A 23,637-nucleotide genomic window follows, 5' to 3' on the forward strand; every position below is an offset into this window, starting at 1 on the left:
GAATGCCTAGCCAGTAGGGACTAGCCTGTAATTAATGTATAGCCTCTAGAAGATGTGTAGCCCGTAGGGAATGCCTAGCCAGTAGGGACTAGCCTGTGACGAATGTATAGCCTCTAGAAGGTGTGTAGCCCGTAGGGAATGCCTAGCCAGTAGGGACTAGCCTGTGACGAATGTATAGGCTCTAGGAGATGTGTAGCCCGTAGGGAATGCCTAGCCAGTGGGGACTAGCCTGTGACGAATGTATAGCCTCTAGGAGATTTGTAGCCCGTAGGGAATGCCTAGCCAGTAGGGACTAGCCTGTAACGAATGTATAGCCTCTAGGAGATTTGTAGCCCGTAGGGAATGCCTAGCCAGTAGGGACTAGCCTGTAACGAATGTATAGCCTCTAGGAGATGCGTAGCCCGTAGGGAATGGCTAGCCTGTAGGTCAGGCCTAGCCTGAACTTGATGTCTAGCGTGAAGGGTTTTCTAGTATTATAGAGGATGTAGGGAATGTCTATCCAGAAGGGAATTTGCAGCAACAGTAGGACATGCCTAGCCGTAGGAGATGTGTGGCATAAAGGAAATGTCAAGCCCTAAGGATATGTTTATCGAATAAATAGAGAATGTAACAGGGGATGTGGTGCATCTAGGAAAAAGCTGAAGCTAGCTTACGATTGAGCTTTGGCTTGCGTGGAACATGTAAATCAAGCTTTATAATAAAGAAGATATAGTAAGATAGACTTACCACAGGCTCCAACTCTACAACTTTTTACGCAGTTCGTAAGCATCCAACTAGGATTTTTAAAGCATTCTCCCTCATTTGCCCAAAATGGACATTGATCTGGATGAGAGTCAATGCATCCCAGAACTAAAAAGCAAGACAATATGTCTGTCACATTTAAAATAGATGAATTTTAATGTTAATATTTATGTTGATGTTTATTTAGAAAGTAAAAGAAGAAAGGGAAACCAGACTTACAATATATGAACAGGAACACTGAGGATAATGGAAGATGTGAGGAACGTAGGTGGAAACTCGTTGCTGCTTCCCTCGGCTTCTTCTGGACACATCGTGTATTCTAAGTAATTACCTTTAAAGTATACACTCGAATTGGAATTTCCTGCTTGATTATTAATTATAGGTCCTCGTTCAGTTAGCTTGGTTAGAATATAATGATATGCAGAACAGTTTATCAGGCTTACTTTGACATCTTTTACCACTGTAACCTTCAGGGCACTGGCAATAATAACCCTCCGCAGAATGGTAACATTGTCCGCCGTTTTCACATGGTGATTGAAAACATGGAGAGACGGTTCTTTGCACGGCTGATAGACCTACATAGGACACGTACACATAAGACGAAAAGCTTTGAGAAAGGTGTCTTACATTGATATAATTACACTTCTATTAACCAATCGTCAGAACTTTCATTTTATTTTTCAATTATTTTGAAAATGATGTTTTTGGAGATTAAATATACCTGATTGAATAAACATCGACCCGTGAAAAGCAAAAAAACATGAACGATGAGACAGAATGGGATTCTGGATAGACAGCATTATTAAGATTGGTGATATTCCATTTATTTATAATCAAGAAATTTTATTTTTCTGAGAGCTTTAAGTGCATGATTTATGCAACCTGCCTTACTAAAGTTTATTTTGTCACACATGACGATAACTTTTTTTTCTGATTTCCCAGTAAATATTAGGATCACATCGTTTATGGTTTATGCTAATCATGGGTCAACGTTTCGTGAATCAGGTGTATACTAAACGGGATAATGTCAAACCAAACCATTAAAAAGTGAAATGCCGCAAATGCACAAAAAAAGCAAAACCAAAAACCATCGCATGTATTCGGCGGACTGTTGGTCACCTTCAAGATGGGAATAAAATGATCGAGTGTAAGCATTTCCTTGAGGGTGCATACACCAAAATGATATGTTAAAACTTCCATCCAACACACGACTTATTGTACTACTGACACATCTAACTACATGACTGAATGAAATTAATTACAACCTTTTTATAAGGAAACGCATCACGTGAATATTAAGGTTACTTTTTATACGAAATGAAAAAAAAAAAATACTATAAATTTTTAATCAGCCCTTACAGTAAAACACGGTTTAAAACTATAACAGTGCGAACGATAACAATTCTAGCAGCGTTCATGCTGTGGTAAAATAAAATAAAACTGTCAGTGAAAATAGGGATAGAAAAATCATTACTAGGAAAAATGTTAGTCACTTTGTTTCAAATTCCTTTTAGTTCGAGTTAATGCACAAAGCTAAAATAAAATAAAATAAAACGCACAACAGCAAGGGCAGTAATAATTTTAACCATAGCAGAGGATTGGGATAAAAATACTTCTCTGCTTACCTTTTGCTGTATTTACTTGGAATTGTCCCACAATAGCGAAACCAATAACGAGCATAAGACTATTCATGTTGGTCGATCACTATTATCAGAGAAATTATACAGGGTGATATGAAATCATTAAATTTGTATCCTAAATATGAAGAAAGGTCAATTATACTCAGTCTCGGTGATTCGTATATGTGTCTTACCGTAGTATAATCTGTCTATTCCTCAACTCAGCAATCCCTTTCTCATGTTTAACTACGTATCCAATACTTATATAGACAGAGAGGTTGATAAAATCAGTTGGATTCATATGTATGGTAATTTGTGACAATCAAACGCCGCTTTGTAATAACGATCAAACTGGTAATAGCTATTTCTCAAGCTGTCAAGAGGCCGATAATTTTGTAAATACAGGCTAACTTAATACTATAACAGCCTGCTGAAATAAAATTAACGTGATAACGACGCCTAAGGCAATAACAAATATGGCAAACGTAAATCAAACATACCAGCTTAAGATATTTTAGCTAACTCGAAGAGCTCTCAGTCCCTTTCTGAGTTTTCTAAATTTTGGTTGAATAATTCACCACGGAACTACAACCCAGCTGTGTTCAGATCGACAGACAGTTGTATATATTTATTAAATAAGACTCCCTTTTAGCTGCCACCAACTTCAAATTGACATGTTTTATTTTGCAAAACAATAGACATCGTGGTTGGCTAAACATTATTCAAATTTTTCAATATACGTATACCACCACATTTATACAATTATTCCTTTTCAAAATGTTTATCGTTTAAATTTTTAGATTTTCTGGCTACAGTAAAATAATTTCACGGATCAGAAGGGTTTATCCTTTAAAAAAGGTTTAATTTTTACATCAAATCGCCGTTCACGACAATTTTAATCACGCAGTTATTTGTCACAGTGATAAATGTGTCCCAAAATAACTGACAATTCCGCGGTTCTTGCTGATATCTTGCAAGGCAGGAGCGCCCGATGAAAATTGTTGCACAGCGGTGTGGCATAACCCTTTTTTTTAAAACAGAAAAAAAAAATGATTGTCTTATAAGTGAGAATTCTTTATATATCTTTAATCAATGTCAAAAAGACCATTCAATTTTTTCTTAACGACAGCGCCCTAGCACGTTTTCTTTAGTCAGCTGAGTGAGGTTTGGTATATTGGTTGCACAGTGTGAATCATCAATAGTGTGAACATTTTTTATATATAAAATGTAATAAAACGTTGTGTCTAATGTTGAGAAAAATTTACGGCTTTTATCTCGAAAGAAAAGTATCGATACTAAAAGAGAAAGAACTCCAACGAACTTAAACAGTCTAAATAGGGCTATGGCATAAAAAATATTCCTTTGGATATTTTACAGTGTTCAGTGTAGCTTTGGCAGTTTTTGGTGGTCATTTGTCGCTGGCATCATGCGTTATTTAGGATTGACACGATCGCGTGGGATGGTCCTGCAGGAAGCGGACATTTAAGATTTCCTGTTTTGGGATGTCAAATGGTATCTGTCAGTAAACTTATTGTGTATTTCAATCGACTTCAGCTGTTCAATGATAGCGTAAGTGATCATTAAATTCAACTGTCCTTTAATTAAACTAAAATTTATGAAAATGGTATATTAACACAGATCCTGCTGTTTGCTTTGATACCATCTTCAAAAAGCACACAAAGATATATAAATACATTAACAAATTATAATTATTTAAAAAAAAAACGTTCAGCCCAATTTTAAATGCGTGGCTGGCTTAGGGCGTCAGCTTTGTACCTTTATGTTTTAAACTAAATATCACCAGCTCTTGTTTATTTTTTAGAATATTGGTGAAATAATAGAAAATAAGGAAGGAGTCCCATTAGCGCTTATTGAAAATTATCAAATTACCTCCTAGATTGTCATTTAATAACATTGTGATGGTGTAAAATTTGAAAAGGTTTCAGACTAATATTTTTTTTATACAGTATTCTTAACAGCGGTTAATACAAACTTCATCAAACTGGTGCGGCGTATGAGAACACCAGCATACAAAACGCAAATGATCAACGTGCTACGCACAGCAAAAATATTATCTTGATCTGGATTTGAATTTACATCTAGTAAGCTCGTGTATAACCTTAAAATAGAATGAATAAAAAGGCGGCTTTAGCACAGTTTTAGTTTCAAAAGAACAAAAGTATCAAAACACTTTATCAGCGAAATAAAACGTAGTCGAAAAACTGAGAATGAAGAGATCTTAGCAAGGTGTTTATCTAAGTCGATGCAGGCCTATTAAGGGAAACAACGGTTGCAGAACAAGCATCTGGGTATTCATTTGTAGTTGGATTAGGGATTCGAGATCCGTGATCACCAATCAAAGCCGAAATCAAGAATCAACGGGGCTTAACGACGACTGTTGTAGTTTTTATATGAAACAGAAAATTTTGTTCAGAAATCCCCAAAATGGGTAAAAAAAATTGAAGAGATCACATACATTTCCTTAAGATCCTGATGTATACATAAAATTTATTTAAGGTTTAAAGCAGTAGCTTTTTCACATTAATCTTACAAAAGGTTACATATACGAAAAGATCGATCTATAAGAGTGTTTGGCATAACTTTTTTCCTGTTTACCTGAAGTAGATTTAGGGAGGATTACTTGTCGGAAAATTCAGCCTCGATCGCTTTTAAATGTTTATACACAGTGTATACCGGGCGTCTTAGTTTTTGCCGTCTTTCTATACACATCACCTGGACATCATATAACCAGATGCAGTCAATGTATTAACATCGAACTGAAGAATCATTCAGTCGATTTGAACTGATGTTAGCGAAAGTTACTAAGTAACACAGTGCATAGTGAGGTATTTGAGGCATTTGTGGTTATATTACTTATCATCTCAACGCATGGTAATGAGAGTCGTTTTTGTAATTACTATATAAAGGAGTAAACACAAACAAGACAGTAGTAACGCTGTATGATTTATTCTCGACTTCCCCGTAACTATACAATTCTTAACAAAATGCTACTTTGCTGACTGCTCTTCGGCTTTCAATCATGTATGTAAATGTGTTAGTGTTGCTCCTAATTAATTGTTTCATATTCCACAAGTTATAATACTAATATAGCAGGAAATTGCAGCGAGCAGGCCTTCGCGTTAACCTGTTCCTAACATACACCACAGCTTTTCTTGCAGTTGATAAGCATGTAAGTAGGGTTTGAAGTACAATGTCCCAGTAATGCCCATGCATCGCAGTCTTCAGTCTTGACCCAGTTCTCACATCCTGTCAAGGAGTCAAAAAAAAAATTGTGTTACTGCCACCACGTCGAATCCAAAGTTGGAAATTTGAAATCTTGTTGCTGATAGCCTTACATTTCTTGAGTTGTTTGCCGGCATTTCAATCATATGAAGTGAGTTGGCTACATAACCCAAATTCAAATACAGAAATTAAACAATTACCCAAAGAATTTCCATAAACCACACAAAACAGTTGAGGCCCGATGTAGTTTTTAAGAATTAGGGTGCGGGTTATAAAACTAAAAATCGATTTTTGACAATGAAACGATAATGATCATATATAGAGGATATTACATGGTTGCGCGGAGATATGAAATTTATCTTCGAGTGTTCAAACCGATATCTCACGAGTGAGCGCAGCGAACGAGTGGGATATCGATTTGAACACGAGAAGATAAATATCATATCTCCAAGCAACCATGTCATATTCTGTTTATTATATAAACCTACTAATTACGATGTTTTTGACGATTTTACGATGGTTGCCGACCATTTTCCGAAGATTTCCGAAGATTTGCAAAATGTTGTGCGAAGGTCGTACGAATGTTTCCGAACATTTTCCGAACTTTTCCGAAAATTTCCGAAGATTGCCGAAGATTGCGAGGAAGATCCGAAGATGTTTCGACTTAATATCGATTTACTTTGGCTCATTCAGCATTGAAACAGGGTAAACTTGTCAGAAAATGTTTCGAAATCAATATCTTCACATGTGAAAATAACATGTTGTTTTCACGTGTGAAGATATGATTATTTCGCGCGAAAGATTTCCTGGTATTTCACTGATGTTTATATAATAAATGACAGTATTTATACCTAATCGTACCTTTTTGGTACGCTTCGGCGGCATATCAGGCGAGTTTGGTCGAGCCATGGTTCGTATTTTGGCGAGACGCAGTCGAGCCAAAATACCCATGGCGAGACCAAACGAGCCTGATATGCCGCCGAAGAGTACCAAAAAGGTACGATTAGGTATTTACCGTACCCAAATTCAGCCAAAAATCCGGTTATATTTTTTGCTCTGTTTAAGCCATGCTTGCCAGGTGCGTAATACAAATTGTGTTGACCTGCTTGTATTGATACTGTTTTGGTCTTCGACACTGTTAACAAGTTCCTCTTCTGCCTTTTTTCTGCTCGTTTGTTTGGAGTTTCATTCTCTAAATTTTCGAAATCCAAACTTAGCGAATAATGTGGAAATTCTGACTCCATTGTTTCAGTCTGAATGTCTCAGTACTCGTCGGCAAACATCGCGCAATTGGCGAGCGCGCTCAAGTTTAGTTTTGGCGGGAAAGTTTTTCTCCTTTTACGACCGCAAAACAACAGCTAAATTTAAATTACGAGGTTCTGTTTCATTGGCAAAACCTCTTTTCAATTCATCGTACAGTAACACAACTTTACTTCAAAGTGACCGTGATATGGTGGCATATCAGGTCAGTGACTTGATATCGTAGAATATCAGGACAGTAGATCGCGCTTTTGATTGGCTACTTGCGAATTTGGGTACGGTAAGTACTTTTTAATATGTTTTTTTTTGCAATATAATTATAGGTAACCATAGAAACGATTGTGATATTCTTTTGAAACATCTTTATAGCGAGTTTTGGGTAAAATGGCAGCAAATTTTTGCCAAAGGTTTCTTTTGCCGGGTTTCCGAATTAATTAAATTATTTTTTTAAATTAATTAATTATGGTTTTTCTTACGGCACGATCGGCAGCAATTGTCCAGCATGTAAAGGGGGTTGTTGCCGCACTCCCCAGTTTGAGCCCACAAAGGGCATGAAGGATCAAGGTCCTTGCAACCTGGAAAATATGTAAGCAAAATGCAAACAAATACTATCAAAATTATCGTCAATAAGCGACACAGGTCATGAAATGCTGAGCCTTCATCAGATTTGTCAAGCCTGGTTTTCACATGTCGGAAAAATCCCAGGCGATCGGAGATATCACTGTTTCCCGACTGTTTCAAATTTTTCCGATATGTCGGAAAAGGCGCATAATCCTTTTCTATTTACGAGTCGGGGACCGGAGTTTTCAAATGTCGGGAATGCATGATCGCTGACCATCGCAGAAACCTGGCACAGGTCGAAAAAAAGCAACGCTCCCAGTTTCCCCCATTTGTCGCCGACCATCCCAAACGATCGGCAATGTCTTCGATTTCGAGCTCATCGATCGGCAAAATCTTGTCAGTCGGAGACAATAAAATCCCCGATCATCTGGACTTCCGCGACATATCCCCCTATACAAGCAGTTGGAAGAAATTGATGTCTTGGCATTTCGATTGTTAAATCGCACATGTTGACATTTTGGATAGAGGACAAGAACCTGCCTGCATGCGAGATAACATGGGATTGAAAAAGCTGAAACACGGTGAATTTGAAATATATTTTATATTATTGACTCTATGAATTCATTGTTTGACAATAAATAAACTGACATACCGCACACTTTACAGCTCAACTGACAGTTTGCCAACATGTAGTCAGGGTTCGTCTCACAATAAGCGCCGTCTGACCATGCTGCACAACTGTTAGACTCGTCTTTGCATCCTAGAATTAGCATTAACATATGTGTTGTTTTTACATACAAAAATAGTTACGTGTTAACATATGTGGTCTTGAAATGCGTCAGCACTTATGGCGATAAGCACGTTATCCCGCGCTTCGTACCGGCAACATTTATTTGCTTCAAGTTTTGATTGGTTTACTGGATTGTTTTGTCCTTTTTATAAGCTAGAGTGATAACTCTGGTTTTGTCTTTTACGATGCCCGATTGAAAACCGCTCTAAAGGGCTTAAAAGCAGATGAAGCTAGATGATGAACGCGCGTTAGCCTGAAATGTCAGTCGTCTTCCGCCTCCGGGCGAGAGACTCTTAACAGGGTTCTCGAATTACTTTACTCTTAGGGCCTGTTTACAGGCAGGTAGGGTAACCCTAGTGCTAGGGTTACCCTAGCAGGAGGGTTACCCTAGCGCTCCCACATTTCTTCTTTTTTTCATCGACGTGTTTACAAGCCAGCTAGGGTTACCCTAGCACTAGGGTAACCCTAGCTGTGTGCTAGTGCCAGGGTAACCCTAGCGCCTTGTAAACGCTCTACTTTATTTTGGCTCCAGTAGCTAAATATGTTTAAAAATACCGACAAAAACATCGAATTGTGACCAAGAAACATCGTGTTCATTCACACTTGTTGTATTTTTGCACTGGAAAGGAATTATTTTCGAATAACAGCTTCTTACGACAAAATTTTACAAGGTTAACTGAAGCGCAACCGGTGTAAGTTGACCCGGGTAGTAGAGTTAATTTTTGCTTGTAAACCCGGGCTATCTTCTAACCCTCTTGCTAGGATAACCCTAGCACTAGGGTTACCCTACCTGCTTGTAAACAGGCCCTTATAGTGCTCCCCTTCCCGGGGGGAGCGGCGACTCGCATATGAACGAATATCATTCCTACCACATTCATGAAAATACAACTGTTCGGCTTATTATTATTTTGTAGCCTACAACGGAAATGATTGCCAAACAAATATGTACATTTACCACAGACTCCACAGCTTTTCTTGCAGTTGTCCATCATCCATGGATTTTTATCACATTCACCTTGTATAGCCCACTTGGGACACTCAATGAGGTCAGTATCCGTGCAGGCTAGACAAATAGAAAGCTTTTTTTAGTTGGCTCAATTTTCTTTGGAGTCTTATTTGTCTTTTGCATAATTTTTGAAATGGCAATACTTGGAACGAGGTTGTCCACTGTCGATTTCGCAGGATAATTGTTAGTAAGTTAACTAGAGGAGTTACTGTTGAAGTATCCAACTAATAGTGCATTATTTGAGCAGCAGTGTAACCGTCCAATAAAACGTCAATGCCATTTCCATTTTAATTGAACAAAGTATAACAGAAAAAACCCCTTCACCGCTCATATTTCCTTGTGTATCTTTGATTCAGTTGATTGTTATAGTTTTTGGTCGTGTAACATGATCGATGCTAGAATTAAAAGGATGTGAATAGTGACAATAGTAGGATTAAATCATAAAGATGGTATTTTTTTTAGTAGAATTGTCAAATTTAGAAGCAAATTAAAACAAACTCTTTCAATTTTAAAATTTTGAAGCTGCCGTTAAAATTTACACCATGCATTTATGCTATGAACTTTGAAACAACGATCATTTTATACGCTTGACAAGGTTTTTAACACGCGTTTGCACCCCACGGATAGCGGCCTTTTGAAATCAACAGACTTTGTAATTGTATTATAAATAAAAATTCAAATGGCATTTTTATTACTGTAAATTCAAGTACGTGATATGACTCCTATTTAGACTACGTACGACAATAGTTACAGCTCCTTGGGCAAAAGTCTTTCATCCATTGTTCGTTGCTCTGGCAATCGCCTTGGGCGGCCCATGTTGGACAGCCACTGTAAAAAGTATCCTGACAATCTAATTAAAACACTGCAATAAGTAAAAATTTGAAAACTACCCCTTACTTGGCTATTAATTATGATCCGGGAAACGGCGGGGATAGTTACATTTATACATTAGAAAATGAACAATTCAATGAACAATATTTGTTTACCAATAACAAAATGGTTATACTCTCCTTCGCATTCGTTATTAATATCGCCATATAGCGTTATAAAACACCATATCCTTTTTTCAAAGTCTTCCTTCCTTCCTTCCTTCCTTCCTTCCTTCCTTCCTTCCTTCCTTCCTTCCTTCCTTCATTCCTTCCTACCTTCCATCCTTTATCCATACCTACCTACCTACCTACCTACCTACCTACCTACCTACCTACCTACCTACCTACCTACCTACCTACAAGCCTACCCATCTACTTACCCACCGACACAACTATCAAACTGCCTAACTAACTACCTACCTACCTACCTACCTACCTACCTACTTACCTTCCTACCTACCTACCTACCTACCTACCTACCTACCTACCTACCTACCTACCTACCTACCTACCTACCTACCTACCTACCTACCTACCTACCTACCCATTTACTTACCCACCGACACAACTACCAACCTACCTACTTACCTGCCCACTGACCTATTTACCTATCCACTTACCTACCTACTTGCCTGCCTGCCTGCCTGCCTGCCTACCTACCCACCCACCTACCCTTGCCTATCTGCTTGTCTACCTACCTACCAACTTACCTTTCTACCTACCTACCTACCTACCTACCTACCTACCTACCTACCTACCTACCTACCTACCTACCTACCTACCTACCTACCTACTTACAAACTAGCCTACCCATTTACCCATCTTCCTACCCACCGACACAAATATCAACCTGCCTAACTATCAACCTACCTGCTAATCTGCCTACCGGCCTATCTACTTATCCACATACCTACCTACTTGCCTGTCTACCTACCTACCTACCTACTTACCTACCTACTACCTACCTACCTACCTACCTACCTACCTACCTACCTACCTACCTACCTACCTACCTACCTACCTACCTACTTACAAACTAGCCTACCCATTTACCCATCTTCCTACCCACCGACACAAATATCAACCTGCCTAACTATCAACCTACCTGCTAATCTGCCTACCGGCCTATCTACTTATCCACATACCTACCTACTTGCCTGTCTACCTACCTACCTACCTACTTACCTACCTACTAACCTACCTACCTACCTACCTACCTACCTACCTACCTACCTACCTACCTACCTACCTACCAACCTACACCTACCTACCTACCTACCTACCTACCTACCTACCTACCTACCTACCTACCTACCTACCTACCTACCTACCTACCAACCTACCTACTAACTTACCTTTCTACCTACCTACCCACCTACTTACCTACCAACCTGACTACATGCCTTCCTACATTTCTAATAGGAATCTAGTATCACTCGAATAACTTAACCTAATACCTAATGGTTTAGTATACTAACCGCAATTTCCGGGGTCAATGTAAACGTCATCAATAGCAATGTCAGAATAACCTTCGCCACCAATAATGGCTTCAAAAGTCAACTGAAATTATAAGAAGTTACTTTTTTTATTGTTTAGGCTGTATTATCGCATTATAATGAGTTCGCTGTATGCTGTACGTTCTTCAATTAAACCTCGGGGCAAACATCTAAGTTCGGTCATCTAACGCTGTTCGAGGTAGAGGAGCTAAATCATGGCACGAGTCAAATCCGAGTTGAGCTGAGCACCATCATTTTCGAGTCAAGCTCGAATCGACGGTCTGTTACGTGTTGGTCTTTTTGTTTTGTCTCGCTGCATTACAACTTTTAATGTATGATCTTCAAAATTCCTAGTCCATGCGTTACTTTGCTAGTTTTGCCTTCACCTCCTGCCCCCAGGATGAAAAGGTTAAGCAAAGTCAGTCACCATTTCATTACGAGTCAGGTTGTTGCTTCTGTATTCTGTTGGGTTGAGATACGATCATGAAATAGAAATGAAATAAATTATAAGAGATCAAGGAAAGAGGCCTAAAACATAAATAATGATCATTACAACCTAGCCTTGGGGAAAAATATATTTATAAACCTTGCTCCGAGAGGAACTATTACATACCCTGTATCTAACATCGGTATCAATAGTTTTTGATGCACGTTTCCAACCAATGCCTTTATCTCCTTTCTCGTAGAATATTAGATATGACGTCTTTCCTTCCGGTTCAAAATGCACCTTTAGTTCTCCCGTGGTTTTCCCATACATGAAATAAAAGAATTTGAGGCACTGTCCACCAGACACTGGGTTTAGCCACGTACTAGTCCTAAGCTTAGCGTTGTCATTGGCCAGTGCTGGGGCAGATGACTCGACATACAGGTAACTGCCATTGTAGTTGTCTACAGAAAGAAAACAAGGCATAACCACAGTGAGTAAACAACAACAACAACACAAACGGACTCTTCGATTGCAGTGCTGCTGACGAACCGTCAATTGCTCAAAAAATGGAATCATAAAGTAGATTGGTAATATTATAAAAAAATTATCGGGTGATGTGGAGTATTTTGCGGGGTAAAATGGCAAATTCAGCAGGCTTTTTATTCTGCTTCCCTGATCCAATTAGAAAAAAACAATAGCCAGCCAATAGATGTCATTGTTGTTAAGCCTACGATAATGTATTCCTTTTATGAGAATGTATGCAAGCGAGGCGAAAGGGTCAACACATCGGTTAAAACAATGCATAGTTACTCTTTGCCTCGTTTGCAAAAGAGTGAACTTGCATGAGAACCGTTGGGAACTGCAGTAACAGCTATTACGATAGAAAACCATTTTTCGAGCCGTTTTATTGCTCGCTGGAAACACTTCAAGTTTGTAAGTAAGTTAGTTTGAATAGAAGCGCTGCCTTCTTCAACTGCAAACTGTATTTGATCTTTATAACGAGAAAGTAAAATCTAATTGTATATAAGATCAAGTGTAACGATTGCGACTGTGTTTATGTTGGTCAGACATCACGCGCGCTTAAAACACGTATGAAAGAACACGCAAAGGCCATCGCAACATTCAGAACATTGGATAAAAACTCTTTGTTGGCAAAACACCATATGCTTAACGACCATCAAATAGATTTGGAGAGCGTCGAAATTATTGACAGGTCAACGGTGTGGAAACAACGACTAATTCTTGAAGCTTGGCATTCTGTGCGAGATAGGAACACATAGCGCTACCAAACGTTTACAATAGCGTTAAGAATTCATAGACTCATTAAGAATGCTCTAGAGACTTTTGTTGCACTCGGAAAGTTCACACATTCGTTATATATTTTAACAGGACGCCGTTGAACATTTGCATTTTTATCTTGCTGAAGAAGCAGAAGAAGGCAACAGTAGTGGCCGAAACGTCCAAAAACAATATTTTTAGCTAGTGTCGACTTATTAATTCGAATTTTTATCTACTGAGAACTTTATTGACGCCATCAAGACTGTACAGATACCTGACGACTACAAACTTGTGTCTTTTGATGTGAAATCACTGTTCACCAGTATTCCACTTCAATTGGCTCTACAGTGTACCGAGACCGCTATCCAACAATCTACTGTTACATTACCGTTACCGACTGAAGACATTATGGACTTACTTAACCTTTGCCTTACATCGACTTACTTTCAGTACAACGGAAAACACTACAAGCAGTTGCACGGAACAGCCATGGGGTCGCCGATTTCCGTTGTTGTCGCAGAAATTGTGATGTAAAACATCGAGGAACGCGCCCTTGCAACTTGCCGGCAAACGATACCGCTCTGGTTACGCTACGTTGACGATACTTTTACCGCCGTACACAAAGACGAAATCGACGCTTTTCACAAACACCTCAACGAACAGAACGCCGACATTCAGTTTACCAGAGAGATCGAAGAAAACGGAAAACTCCCTTTTCTAGACTGTCTTGTAAGCCGCGACAACAACGACATACGAACTACAGTGTACAGAAAACCGACGCATACTGACAGATTACTGGACGAAACATCTTACAACCCGACTTCCCACAAAGCTACAACTATCAACACTTTGACAAGACGAGCACAACTAGTTTGTGACACACCGGACAGTTTATCTGACGAAAACAATTACCTTGACCGCGTTTTCCACAAGAACAACTACCTTTGCATCAGGAGCGCGGTCAAAAGCACGGTAAGCCTGGCAAAACCCGGCCTGGCCGGGCTTTCCGGCCTTTATGCCACGCTTGCCAGGAAAGCGTGGCCTGGAAAAGCGTGGCAACCATGGCCAAGGCCAGGCTTTCATGGCCTCTCTGGCCATTACAGGCCGGCTTTCCTGGCTATGAAAGTTTTATGCCCCTTTATGCCGGACTTGCCAGGAAAGCGCGGCCCTTGAAAAGTGTGGTAAGCTCGGCTAAAGCTGGGCTTTCATGCCCCCCTTGGCCACAAAATCCTGGCTTTCCTAGTTTTAAAAGTTCCATGACCATTTTTTTATAATGGCTTTACTAATGGGAAACCAATGGTCAGAAGCCCCACAGACAAAGTCAAAATAGAGGTCAATTAAAATATTAAAAGTCAAGGACAAAGTGTCACATCAAAACTGTAGTTTTAGCAAAGGATATATTCAGGATATATTTTCCAGTTTTAAATATTTACTAGAAAAGGTTATCTCTATTTAATATTCTCTGTGACTGAATGGGCTGTTATGCTGCATGAAATGCTCATTTAAAATGGGAAATAAATTTTTTGCTTTCTGGGAGTTCCAAGAAATTCTTGGGATTTCTATAGGAGCTAATATTTTCAAATTAAATACTCAACTCGTGTATTCAAATGAATACCAATTTTAAGCCTAATGGATTTCTGTCATTGAATTTTTGGAAATTCTAAACTCAAACACTTAAAATAAAAAATGAGCATTATTTCACAGCAAAAACATTGCTTACCGAGATTGAGATAACAAATTTTAGACTGCGGAGTCCATTTTGCATTCTCACCAGTATCGCCTGCATCGCAAATGAAGTAAGGAATTCCACCCTTCGAATTCTCGAAAACCTTGGCGGATAAACTGACCACTCGATGTGTGTTCCATTCTCACCATTTATTACTTTGTAAACCTTTAATACTTCACAAGAATGACATTACAACAAACAGAAAGCTTCGCTTCATTCCTGATCCTGTGACTGCACCGCCATTACCATTGAGACCGCAGTTCAACCCTCCAGCGGACTTTTGTTGAGAAACCAATCACGTTACGCAAATCATCCCATGTGACTTCCCACGTGACTATTGTCACGCTGAATCGTTACTTTTGGCGCCCGTTCCGTTTGAATTTATCTCTTGCTGTTGTCGATCGTTCGTGAGAAAATGTTTTGTATTCTAAATTGTTACAGCAAGGCGCCCAAAAGTGTGAACTTTAAATTTATTCACATTCTTTCGTGCAGATTTAATCCAATCAATAGCCGTGGATAGCTTGTAGTTGACTTCTGATTGGATTAAATCTGCACGAAAGAATGTGAATAAATTTAAAGTTCACACTTTTGGGCGCCTTGCTGTAAAGGAGCCAGTATATGTTATTTCGCTTACAGTATGTATAGAAAACAGGTTTTGCTTTGTAAATGGCGAATAGTGTGCTAAAACGTGTGATTTTTGGACCTGATCGAAGACCTTGTTTATGGTGGAACGTCATGGCAGTCGTTTACAAAGTGCTTTGGTGAGTAAGAGTTCAACTTAGTTTGTATTTCTCCAATAAAACCGACTGGACTTTAATGGAACCTAAGGCTTGGCATTTACAGGAGCATAACACTTTATTTGAGCGCACTGCACTTTAGCCGTTGGATCATGTATGTTTATTGAAATTCTTTCCGCCGTGTGTGTGACGTCCGTTACACGAATTCTTGCTTATAATTTCGCTCAGGAATTGAAATAATCTCCAAACCGTTTAGGTTGCAAATTATAAGACTGTTGTAGATTGTGGATTTTTCACAATGAATTTCCCAGGGAAATGTTATCCAACATTTCTTGTTGGCACTGATCTAATTGCAAGCTCATGATCAGTAAACTGTTCATGAAGTTCATGTGCACAGTTAGTAAAATACCGAGAGGTTAATCGGGAATGCATTTAATTTTTTCTACAGGCTTAAAAGAAGAACGAGGAAATCTTCAATTCTAAACTGGACAATCTAGAGAGAACTGAACTTTATCATTCATCCCATGCATCAGAAGACAGCTAGCAGCTAAGTCTGTTTCTTCCTAATGTCTGAGTCAGAAACCATTAGCCACAAGTTTTGAAGTGTTGAATTTATATGCCAATTCAAGGAATATATGTTAAGACATTGTTATGAATGCGCAAAGGAATTTAATGAAAGTGTAAACATCCGAAAAGTGTTGACCGAATAAAAGTAAATATATGTTACAATTGAGTCAGAGAGTGTTTGCAAAAAGTTAATTTTCATAGTTTAAAGCATGCTTATAATGCTTGGCCAGTCTGGCTAAAGCCTGGCTTTCAGGCCATATCCTGACCACGGTTTCCCTGGTCTGGCCAGGCCGGGCTTGCCCTGTGGCCGCGGCTTCCCCGGATTTTTTATCCCTTGGCTAGCCCGGCCAAAGCCCGGCTTCTGGCCGCGCTCACCCCGGCTTTAGGCCGGGCTTTGACCCCGGCTTTCCCCGGTCTGGCCGGGTTCCTGATGCAAGGGTACAACATTGACTTTATTAGACGAAACACTCGCCGATCTACTGAAAGTACCAAAACTGACAGAAACTTGACATCTGTTACTACAGCGACTATACCCTACATCAAGGGCACTTCTGAGACTATTGCACGGATCCTACAACCCTACAGTATCCGTGTAGCTTTCAAACCTATAACTACGCTACGACATTTACTGACCAACGTTAAAGACAGAGACCAACATAACGACAGACAGGGAGCGATTTATAAGATCAAATGCTCCGACTGCCAGGCCTCCTACATCAGAGAAAGCGGTAGAAACCTCAACACGAGACTGACTGAACACAAACGAGCGACAACAAATGGTGATGTCAACAATCACATTTCTGAACACCATCGACTTACTAACCACAAAATCGACTGGGACTCTGCTGAATGCCTAACCTACAGTACTAACTATTTTCAACGACTGACTTTGGAAAGCTGGCACACAAGCTTAGAACAGACGCCTATTAACAGATGTCAACAACTACCGGCACCTTACAAAGGACTTATTCACAACGTAAACAAGACCGACAAACGAAACGCCGACAGAACCACTTAATTTGACTAACAATAGACGGAACAGAACAACTTAATTTGACTGACAATAGACGGATCGAAACTGACCAATTACTGTTGACAAACTTTACACGAGTCTAACAGCCAATAACATCACGGCTAAACTGACCAATCAACTTCAACGGACCAGACTTATTACATCATCGACTGACAACAACTTTTCACTTGACTATGAAGATGACTTCCGCTCAGGTTGTCGAAACGTCAGTCACCAACAACAGTTCTTTTCAGAACTACTCTCACCCGGACGATCACACTATACGAACTAATAATAATAATAGTTATTATAATAATAATAGCTATATTTATTATTATAATGATAATAGTTATATTTATAATAATACTATTTATAAAATTTAATAATAATAATAATAAATTTATTCACAATTCAAGATTATTTACAAACTACAATTGATAAAATTGATATACGAAATTTCATTCAAATACAAAATCATGCATAAAAACAAAAGGCATTCAGCTTGAAAATTGTCCTAAAAATTTAAGATGCCAGTTTTTTCGACGTTTATTTTGCAAACACTCTAAGGAGTGTTCTATCTTGCTGTGAAAAGGCGTTCGTGAACCTCTCACGCATGCGTGTACCGATCTTAGAAGTTCGAAAGAGATTTGTGTCCTGAGCCATGCGATAACGGTGTTAAACGGGATGGTGATCTTCTGAGCTATCTTATCTGCAAGATGCCCACGAAACGCTGACACTCATTTCCCATTCCGCCATTGGTTCCAAATCCTGAAGGTGTGAATAACCCAATCTCTACATCTAGCACCCGCTGCTGGTACTTGCGTTTCTTCTCATCCTCTCGCTTCTTGAACACTTCAGATGTTGTCTTGTTCTGGTAACACTTGGAGTTAACGTACGTAACTCTTACGTCAAAAAATGCCGTAACTCCTCTCGACCAGAAACCTCCCGACTTGATGCCTTACCTTGCCTCAGAACTTGTGACGGCACTTCTCAAATGTAGCCGTTTGTTGTCGAGGGTTTGAAGACGTGGTTCAATTCCCACATTGTTGCAGACCTTATTGATGAATGCCGTTAATAAATCACGGACACCATCGTGCCTCTGCGCTACAAAGCACCCTTTTTACATGAGAGGGCATGGCCTCAGTAAATTGATCTCCACACACACAAAGACTTGGTAGATCGGGAAGCCTAGAGCCAAGTGGCTGTTACTTGCCGGAGCTTATCCCGGTTTCTAGTACATTGTAGCATTAAGCGGCTAGGAATATTTCTACACCCCCTGAATTGGATGCTAGTGCATCGCAGGGTACCCCCCAGCATTATGTCGCCGGTACCCATTTATACACCTGGATGGAGAGAGGCACTATGAGAGTTAAGTGTCTTGCCCAAGAACACAACACAATGACCCCAGCCAGGCCTCGAGCCCGGACCGCTCGATCCGGAATTCGGCACGCTAACCATTAGGCCACCGCGCCTCCCAAAGCTGAACTTAAGTGCACCTACATTTCATCTAGAAATGCTAATACCTGTATCTAAAAATACTGTCAATTGCAAAATAAAAATAAGCTCGTGTATTATTAAGTAATGAAGGCATAGCCTCAAGTAGCTTAAAATGACGAAGTTGTGGTAAAATCGCAGATCATCCTTAATTGTAATATTCACAATAATGGGAAATTGGAAATGGAAGTCTTTCTTTCAACGAAAACACAATAAGGAAGTATTCATAATCACCTTGTAAATGTGGTTTTCAAGATATGTTCACTTGGTTCAAATTTGTTACTGGGCGGAAAATAGGAGAGCAGCGGGCACAACTCAAAGTTATCAATTGCAATTTAACTCTTTAACTTGCCACTTTTTTTGTACTGGTCACTTTGTCATATAAATCTCGTTTCCTTGAGACGTGAAATCTGGTTTCATAAACAAATTTTCATCAAACGAAAAACGTCGCAGATTTGCCTGTGATCGATAAACTTCATAAACTTTATTACCAAGGGTGTGATCCGCGTATGGCCCAGTTTCCATTGTCGAGGTGTGGCCTTTATGCCTTTGCCAATCCAGTTTGTCATCATATTCGTTAGTCCACATTCCCATGTTGTATTCAAAGTCGGTATCATCGAATTCTGCAAAAGAGCAAAAAGAACTTTTTGTCAGTCATAGTATTGAAGATTGCAATCGTCGTCAGGAAACCACCGCAACACAGTAAAAATTTAATCCAGCTCAACTGAATTAAGGAAAGAGTCCCACTAATTTTTGGAGGGGGTGGTCTAATTTAAAATATATTGGAGCTACCGCTTAAAAAATTGCATAGGATGAAGTATTTTTATAAAATATTTCATTTTTCGGATTATTGAACTTTGCTGCTTGGTCACGTGACATACCACACCCAATTGTTGATATAAATTTCAATCCAAATTTACGAGAACTTGCAGATATAATGATTGACTAATTTTTATTTCTACGAATGGCTGTTACCACCAAGTTTAGTGATCTAAACGGGGATTTACAAATTTATTTCTTTTGTCCTAATTGCAACGTCTTTCCTTTGGAGAGGGACTGGCACTAGGTAAAAATAAGAAATAACGAAGAAACATTAAACGTTTTTCAGAATCCCCGTTTAGAACGACGTACGGCAAGGTGGTTTTGAGAGAAAAACCGATAGATTTCTGGTACGTTTACATCTCGTAACTTAACTGGTCACGATACATACATTTTAGGGCGTGGTCAGTCACGTGACCACTTAAAGCTGAGCCAATCATCAGAAAGTTTGATTTCCCATCTAAACACACTATTAGAAGCCAAGTGTTTAAGAAAAAGACCGCATATAGCAGAAATGACCAAAACATCACATAAATACAAGAGTCATTCCTTATTTCATGTGAGAGTGTTGTAGATCCCCATTTTCTGTTTCCTTGGTGAAACTAGGCTCGATTTCCAGCCGCTTTATTTTGTGAAACTGACGGGATCAGAATTTATTTTTGTCATTAAAACTGGGTTTTTCTTGCGGATCCATAGCATTTTTCGAAGGTTAAGCAATCAAGCTTTCCTTAACACTTCTTTAGGATAGTGAAATTTCTTGTCAGGACACCATGACACTTTTGTCAACTTGGTGATCAGTATAGATGACAGCTGGTGTAGACGACACATTCTGCGTCACACAGGTCACATACAAAATAATATACAACGCATTGTTGATTAATCGCGGGTGAATGGTTTAAGCTCCTGCACTTTAAAATCATCACCAATTTTGCGACTTTTGAAAAATGACTGTAAAGCATGGTCAACGCCCTTGCTTAAATCAAAAGGAACGTTTTTTTTTTCTACTGTGTCGGCTGACTTCTGGTTTAATGGTGAGTCTACCGATGGATATTGTGAGCTGGAGGAGTCGGTGTCGTGTCTTGCGACGTCGCAGAGGTAACGGATATGAAGAATGATCACCAATTTTACTCAGTTAGCGACCTGACAAGCAACTTCACTATTCTAAAGAAATGTCAGAGAAGGCTTGCTTGATTGCTTAATCTTCGAAATGCTATGGATCCTGAAGAAGGAACTGAGTATTTAATAACACCAAGTTAGGCTTCTCTGATGCTATTTTGCTCTTCCGTGTCTGTTCCCAATATTTAAAGTATAGATAACTCTGTGGTTCAAATGGCAGTATTTAAGTTGTTTGACAAGATAACTTAAGATTATCCTTACCGAGGACACATCTCTTCATGACACAACCTTCTGATATTTCTGATGTTCCTGGACAGTACAGACCTCCACGCATGGGTTTTGGATCGTCGCATTTTCGAAACCTCTTTTTATAACCGTCACCACATTGAACACTACAAACATACCATTCTGACCAGCGACCCCAACTTCCATCGATAGCTAAACACGATAAAGAAAGAGTGAAATGTCGAGAAAGGAAATGTTCTCGATAATACGTTCAACAATGAGGTGTGGATTCTCTCCAAGACAGGGTCACCGTCTATCATGACCCTGTAAGCTACTATGAGAAAGTTAGGACCTGTGTTTTAAATGTTACAAGTCAATTGCATATGTTCTCATATGTTTAGGACCAAGACTTCTATCTTTTTTTTCGGGTGATAAAATCGGGCACTGTTAATCAATATTGATGCAGTGTTAGAGCTGGACGATTTTTTTAGGCCACTGAAAACATGTTTCTTTATCGGTTCTCCAACTCTTTTTTTTTCAGAGAATTTATAGTAATTTAAAATTTGCTCGAGTTAGTATAATACACGTATACTTAGTTGAAGTTTTCAAATCTCCCTTTTGCATGATTTCAACAGTTGAAATATAATAGACAAAGAAAGAAGTGTAAAATAAATAACCTAGGTAGTGCGGACTGTTATATACTTGTACGAGTACCTGGACAGTCACTAATTTGGCAGGAAACATTTTGCCTTTCGATGCCATAAACATTGGGCGATCCAACACAGGACTGAGGGTTCCCTGTATTGTAACAGTATCGCTCTCTGCTTTTGTAGCAATACTCGTCACAAGGCGTGTACTCTGACCAGGAAGACCATCCAACTTGAGTAGCTGAAAGAGGTAAAGATATTTAATGATCATTCGGGTGAGTGCAGAAATCTTAAACAATTCTGCAATTAGTGGCTAATCAGATTTTCGAAAAGCATTAGTGACCCACGGCAGGGACAGCGCAGGAAATTAATTCAACTTTTTCAAATTTGGAGATTGGAAGACTTATATACTACCAACCCAAACTTTTACAGTTACTACAGCTCGAGTGCCAGTGATCACTCTGGATTTCTATTCTTACTTTACAAAATGTTGTACAAACTTTTCACCCAAATCTCATATAACCCAAATACCTTGAAATGGGTTTTAGCGTGATTGAGCTTAACCTGAAATGCAGAAAAGAAAATCTCTAACACTCAGAAAAGGGAAGGGTCAGAAAAATATACAAGAAGGCGTGAGGATGTTTGCATAAAAGATTGCGGAATCATCAAAATGGGCAATTGTTCATAATTGGCCATCAAAATTTTGGCTTATGCGCATACGCCAAAGTAAAATATTGTACTTTTTTACATGGAAATTTCATCAAAAACTTGCTGCAGTGTCAGAAAGTGCATTTTTAGCAAAGTTTAGAGAAATTTAGGACTGTAGCGCCAAAAAATCAATTAACCGTTACAAAACATGTTTTTTGGAGTAATTTTAGCACATTAAGGGTTAAACAGTAAAACAAGAAAAAATATTGATAATTTATTACTTACTTGAGAAACAGTCGTAGAGAGCATTTATTTCAATGATGTCTTTTTGACTGAGTGTTTTGTCGCTTTTTCCAAACTCCATAACCTCGTCGTAGATGTTAGCAATTGTTGGTAAGCCATTCCTGGTAAAAGCATTACGATCGTAATGCATTATTGACTGATAATCGTAATCCTTGCCTAGGTCATCAATTGTAGTCCAAGGGTACTTGTCAAATTGATCAGAAAATCCTGTTAAAAAAAATACAGAATCATCCAGCTCCGTGGTTTGACCATAACCTACAGTGGTAGTACATTGAAATTACTCAAGTGGCAGCCACCTGTGGCAGCCATGGACGGCTCTTGTTTCGTCTTGGCTAGATTTTATTTTTGCGTTACTCCTTGGTTAGTTCAAATAAAAGAAAATATATCCAACACTGGAGATAGTGTTTAAAAAATGTCGTATTTTCAATTTTCATACTGTTGTCTGCAAACAATTGCAACGGAAACTTTCTTTTTTGACAAAGCAGACCAAAAAATTCTTAAAATTTAAGATTAAAAAAGAACTAAATTAAATTAAGTCTTTCATAACTATTTCAAACCTTTATGTTGCCGACAGAAAGCCGAACATTGACCGAACATTTCCCGCGTTTTCCCGTGAACGACCTCGCAGACAAATTAAACCGCCTAAGCGCTATATCGAAGAAGACTGGACCGCTCTTAAACCAAAACAAACCACCACAGAAGGGAATGCTTTTGAAAAGCTGTCGTTATCTGGACTGTCGAGTCGATCAAGCAGCAAAGCTTCATGATAAAAAATCTCTAGTTATTCGCAGAGTCGTTCGAGGTCTAGTGAAACACGAACACAGCTGCGACTCCATGAATTGAAACTAGCACAGGCAAGAAAAGAGGCAGAAGCGATAGTACTTGAAGAACGAAGATTAGCTGAGGAAGAACTCCGTAGACATGAAGAAGAGCGGCGTTTAAACGAATCGCGGCGTTTAAGAGAACTAGAGTATGAAGGAGAGCGATTACGACTTCAAGCACGTTTGGAAGAGGAAGAGGAGAAACATGATCCGGAGAGTCCTGTGAACCGCT

At 39.1% G+C, this 23,637-nt stretch overlaps 2 protein-coding genes and 1 long non-coding RNA gene across 3 annotated transcripts in view; 1 reads left to right on the top strand and 2 right to left on the bottom strand.

The window, feature by feature from the left end:
• Positions 1–533: 533 nt before the first annotated feature.
• LOC144664915 (uncharacterized) lies at positions 534–2,680 on the bottom strand. The gene is made up of 5 exons (XM_078526116.1): positions 2,555–2,680; positions 2,367–2,445; positions 1,185–1,316; positions 727–849; positions 534–574 (listed from the first exon to the last, which is right to left on the bottom strand). The coding sequence occupies exons 2-5, from the start codon at positions 2,431–2,433 to the stop codon at positions 534–536; spliced, it is 363 nt and encodes a 120-aa protein (XP_078382242.1). The 5' UTR covers positions 2,434–2,445; positions 2,555–2,680.
• A 2,637-nt stretch (positions 2,681–5,317) lies between these two features.
• The window catches only part of LOC144665584 (uncharacterized), a 30,808-nt gene continuing 12,488 nt past the window's right edge, over positions 5,318–23,637 (bottom strand). Inside the window, exons 8-18 of the mRNA XM_078526840.1 lie at positions 22,567–22,791; positions 21,701–21,874; positions 21,023–21,199; positions 19,318–19,449; positions 12,199–12,473; positions 11,568–11,649; positions 9,960–10,070; positions 9,170–9,277; positions 8,077–8,184; positions 7,340–7,438; positions 5,318–5,627 (exon numbers count right to left, since the gene is read on the bottom strand). Coding sequence (XP_078382966.1) covers positions 5,512–5,627; positions 7,340–7,438; positions 8,077–8,184; positions 9,170–9,277; positions 9,960–10,070; positions 11,568–11,649; positions 12,199–12,473; positions 19,318–19,449; positions 21,023–21,199; positions 21,701–21,874; positions 22,567–22,791 — 1,607 coding nt within the window. The 3' untranslated portion in view covers positions 5,318–5,511. The remainder of the gene's footprint in view (positions 5,628–7,339; positions 7,439–8,076; positions 8,185–9,169; positions 9,278–9,959; positions 10,071–11,567; positions 11,650–12,198; positions 12,474–19,317; positions 19,450–21,022; positions 21,200–21,700; positions 21,875–22,566; positions 22,792–23,637) is intronic.
• On the top strand, positions 14,213–16,482 carry LOC144665591 (uncharacterized). The gene is made up of 2 exons (XR_013572986.1): positions 14,213–15,777; positions 16,202–16,482. It is a non-coding gene; the product is annotated as an uncharacterized LOC144665591 (long non-coding RNA).

The sequence above is a fragment of the Oculina patagonica genome, chromosome 9, assembly GCF_052425735.1.
Source record: "Oculina patagonica isolate OP01 chromosome 9, crgOcupat, whole genome shotgun sequence".
NCBI lineage: Eukaryota > Metazoa > Cnidaria > Anthozoa > Scleractinia > Oculinidae > Oculina > Oculina patagonica.

Excerpts from the sequence above, each read along its gene's own strand:
- LOC144664915 (XM_078526116.1), bottom strand. The coding sequence starts at position 2,433 with ATGAATAGTCTTATGCTCGTTATTGGTTTCGCTATTGTGGGACAATTC. Across the intron at positions 850-1,184 it reads CAGTGGTAAAAGATGTCAAA|TTCTGGGATGCATTGACTCT; the intron begins GTAAGCCTGATA and ends CTTGCTTTTTAG. Across the intron at positions 575-726 it reads TTGTAGAGTTGGAGCCTGTG|GGCTTGACATTTCCTTTATG; the intron begins GTAAGTCTATCT and ends ACATATCCTTAG.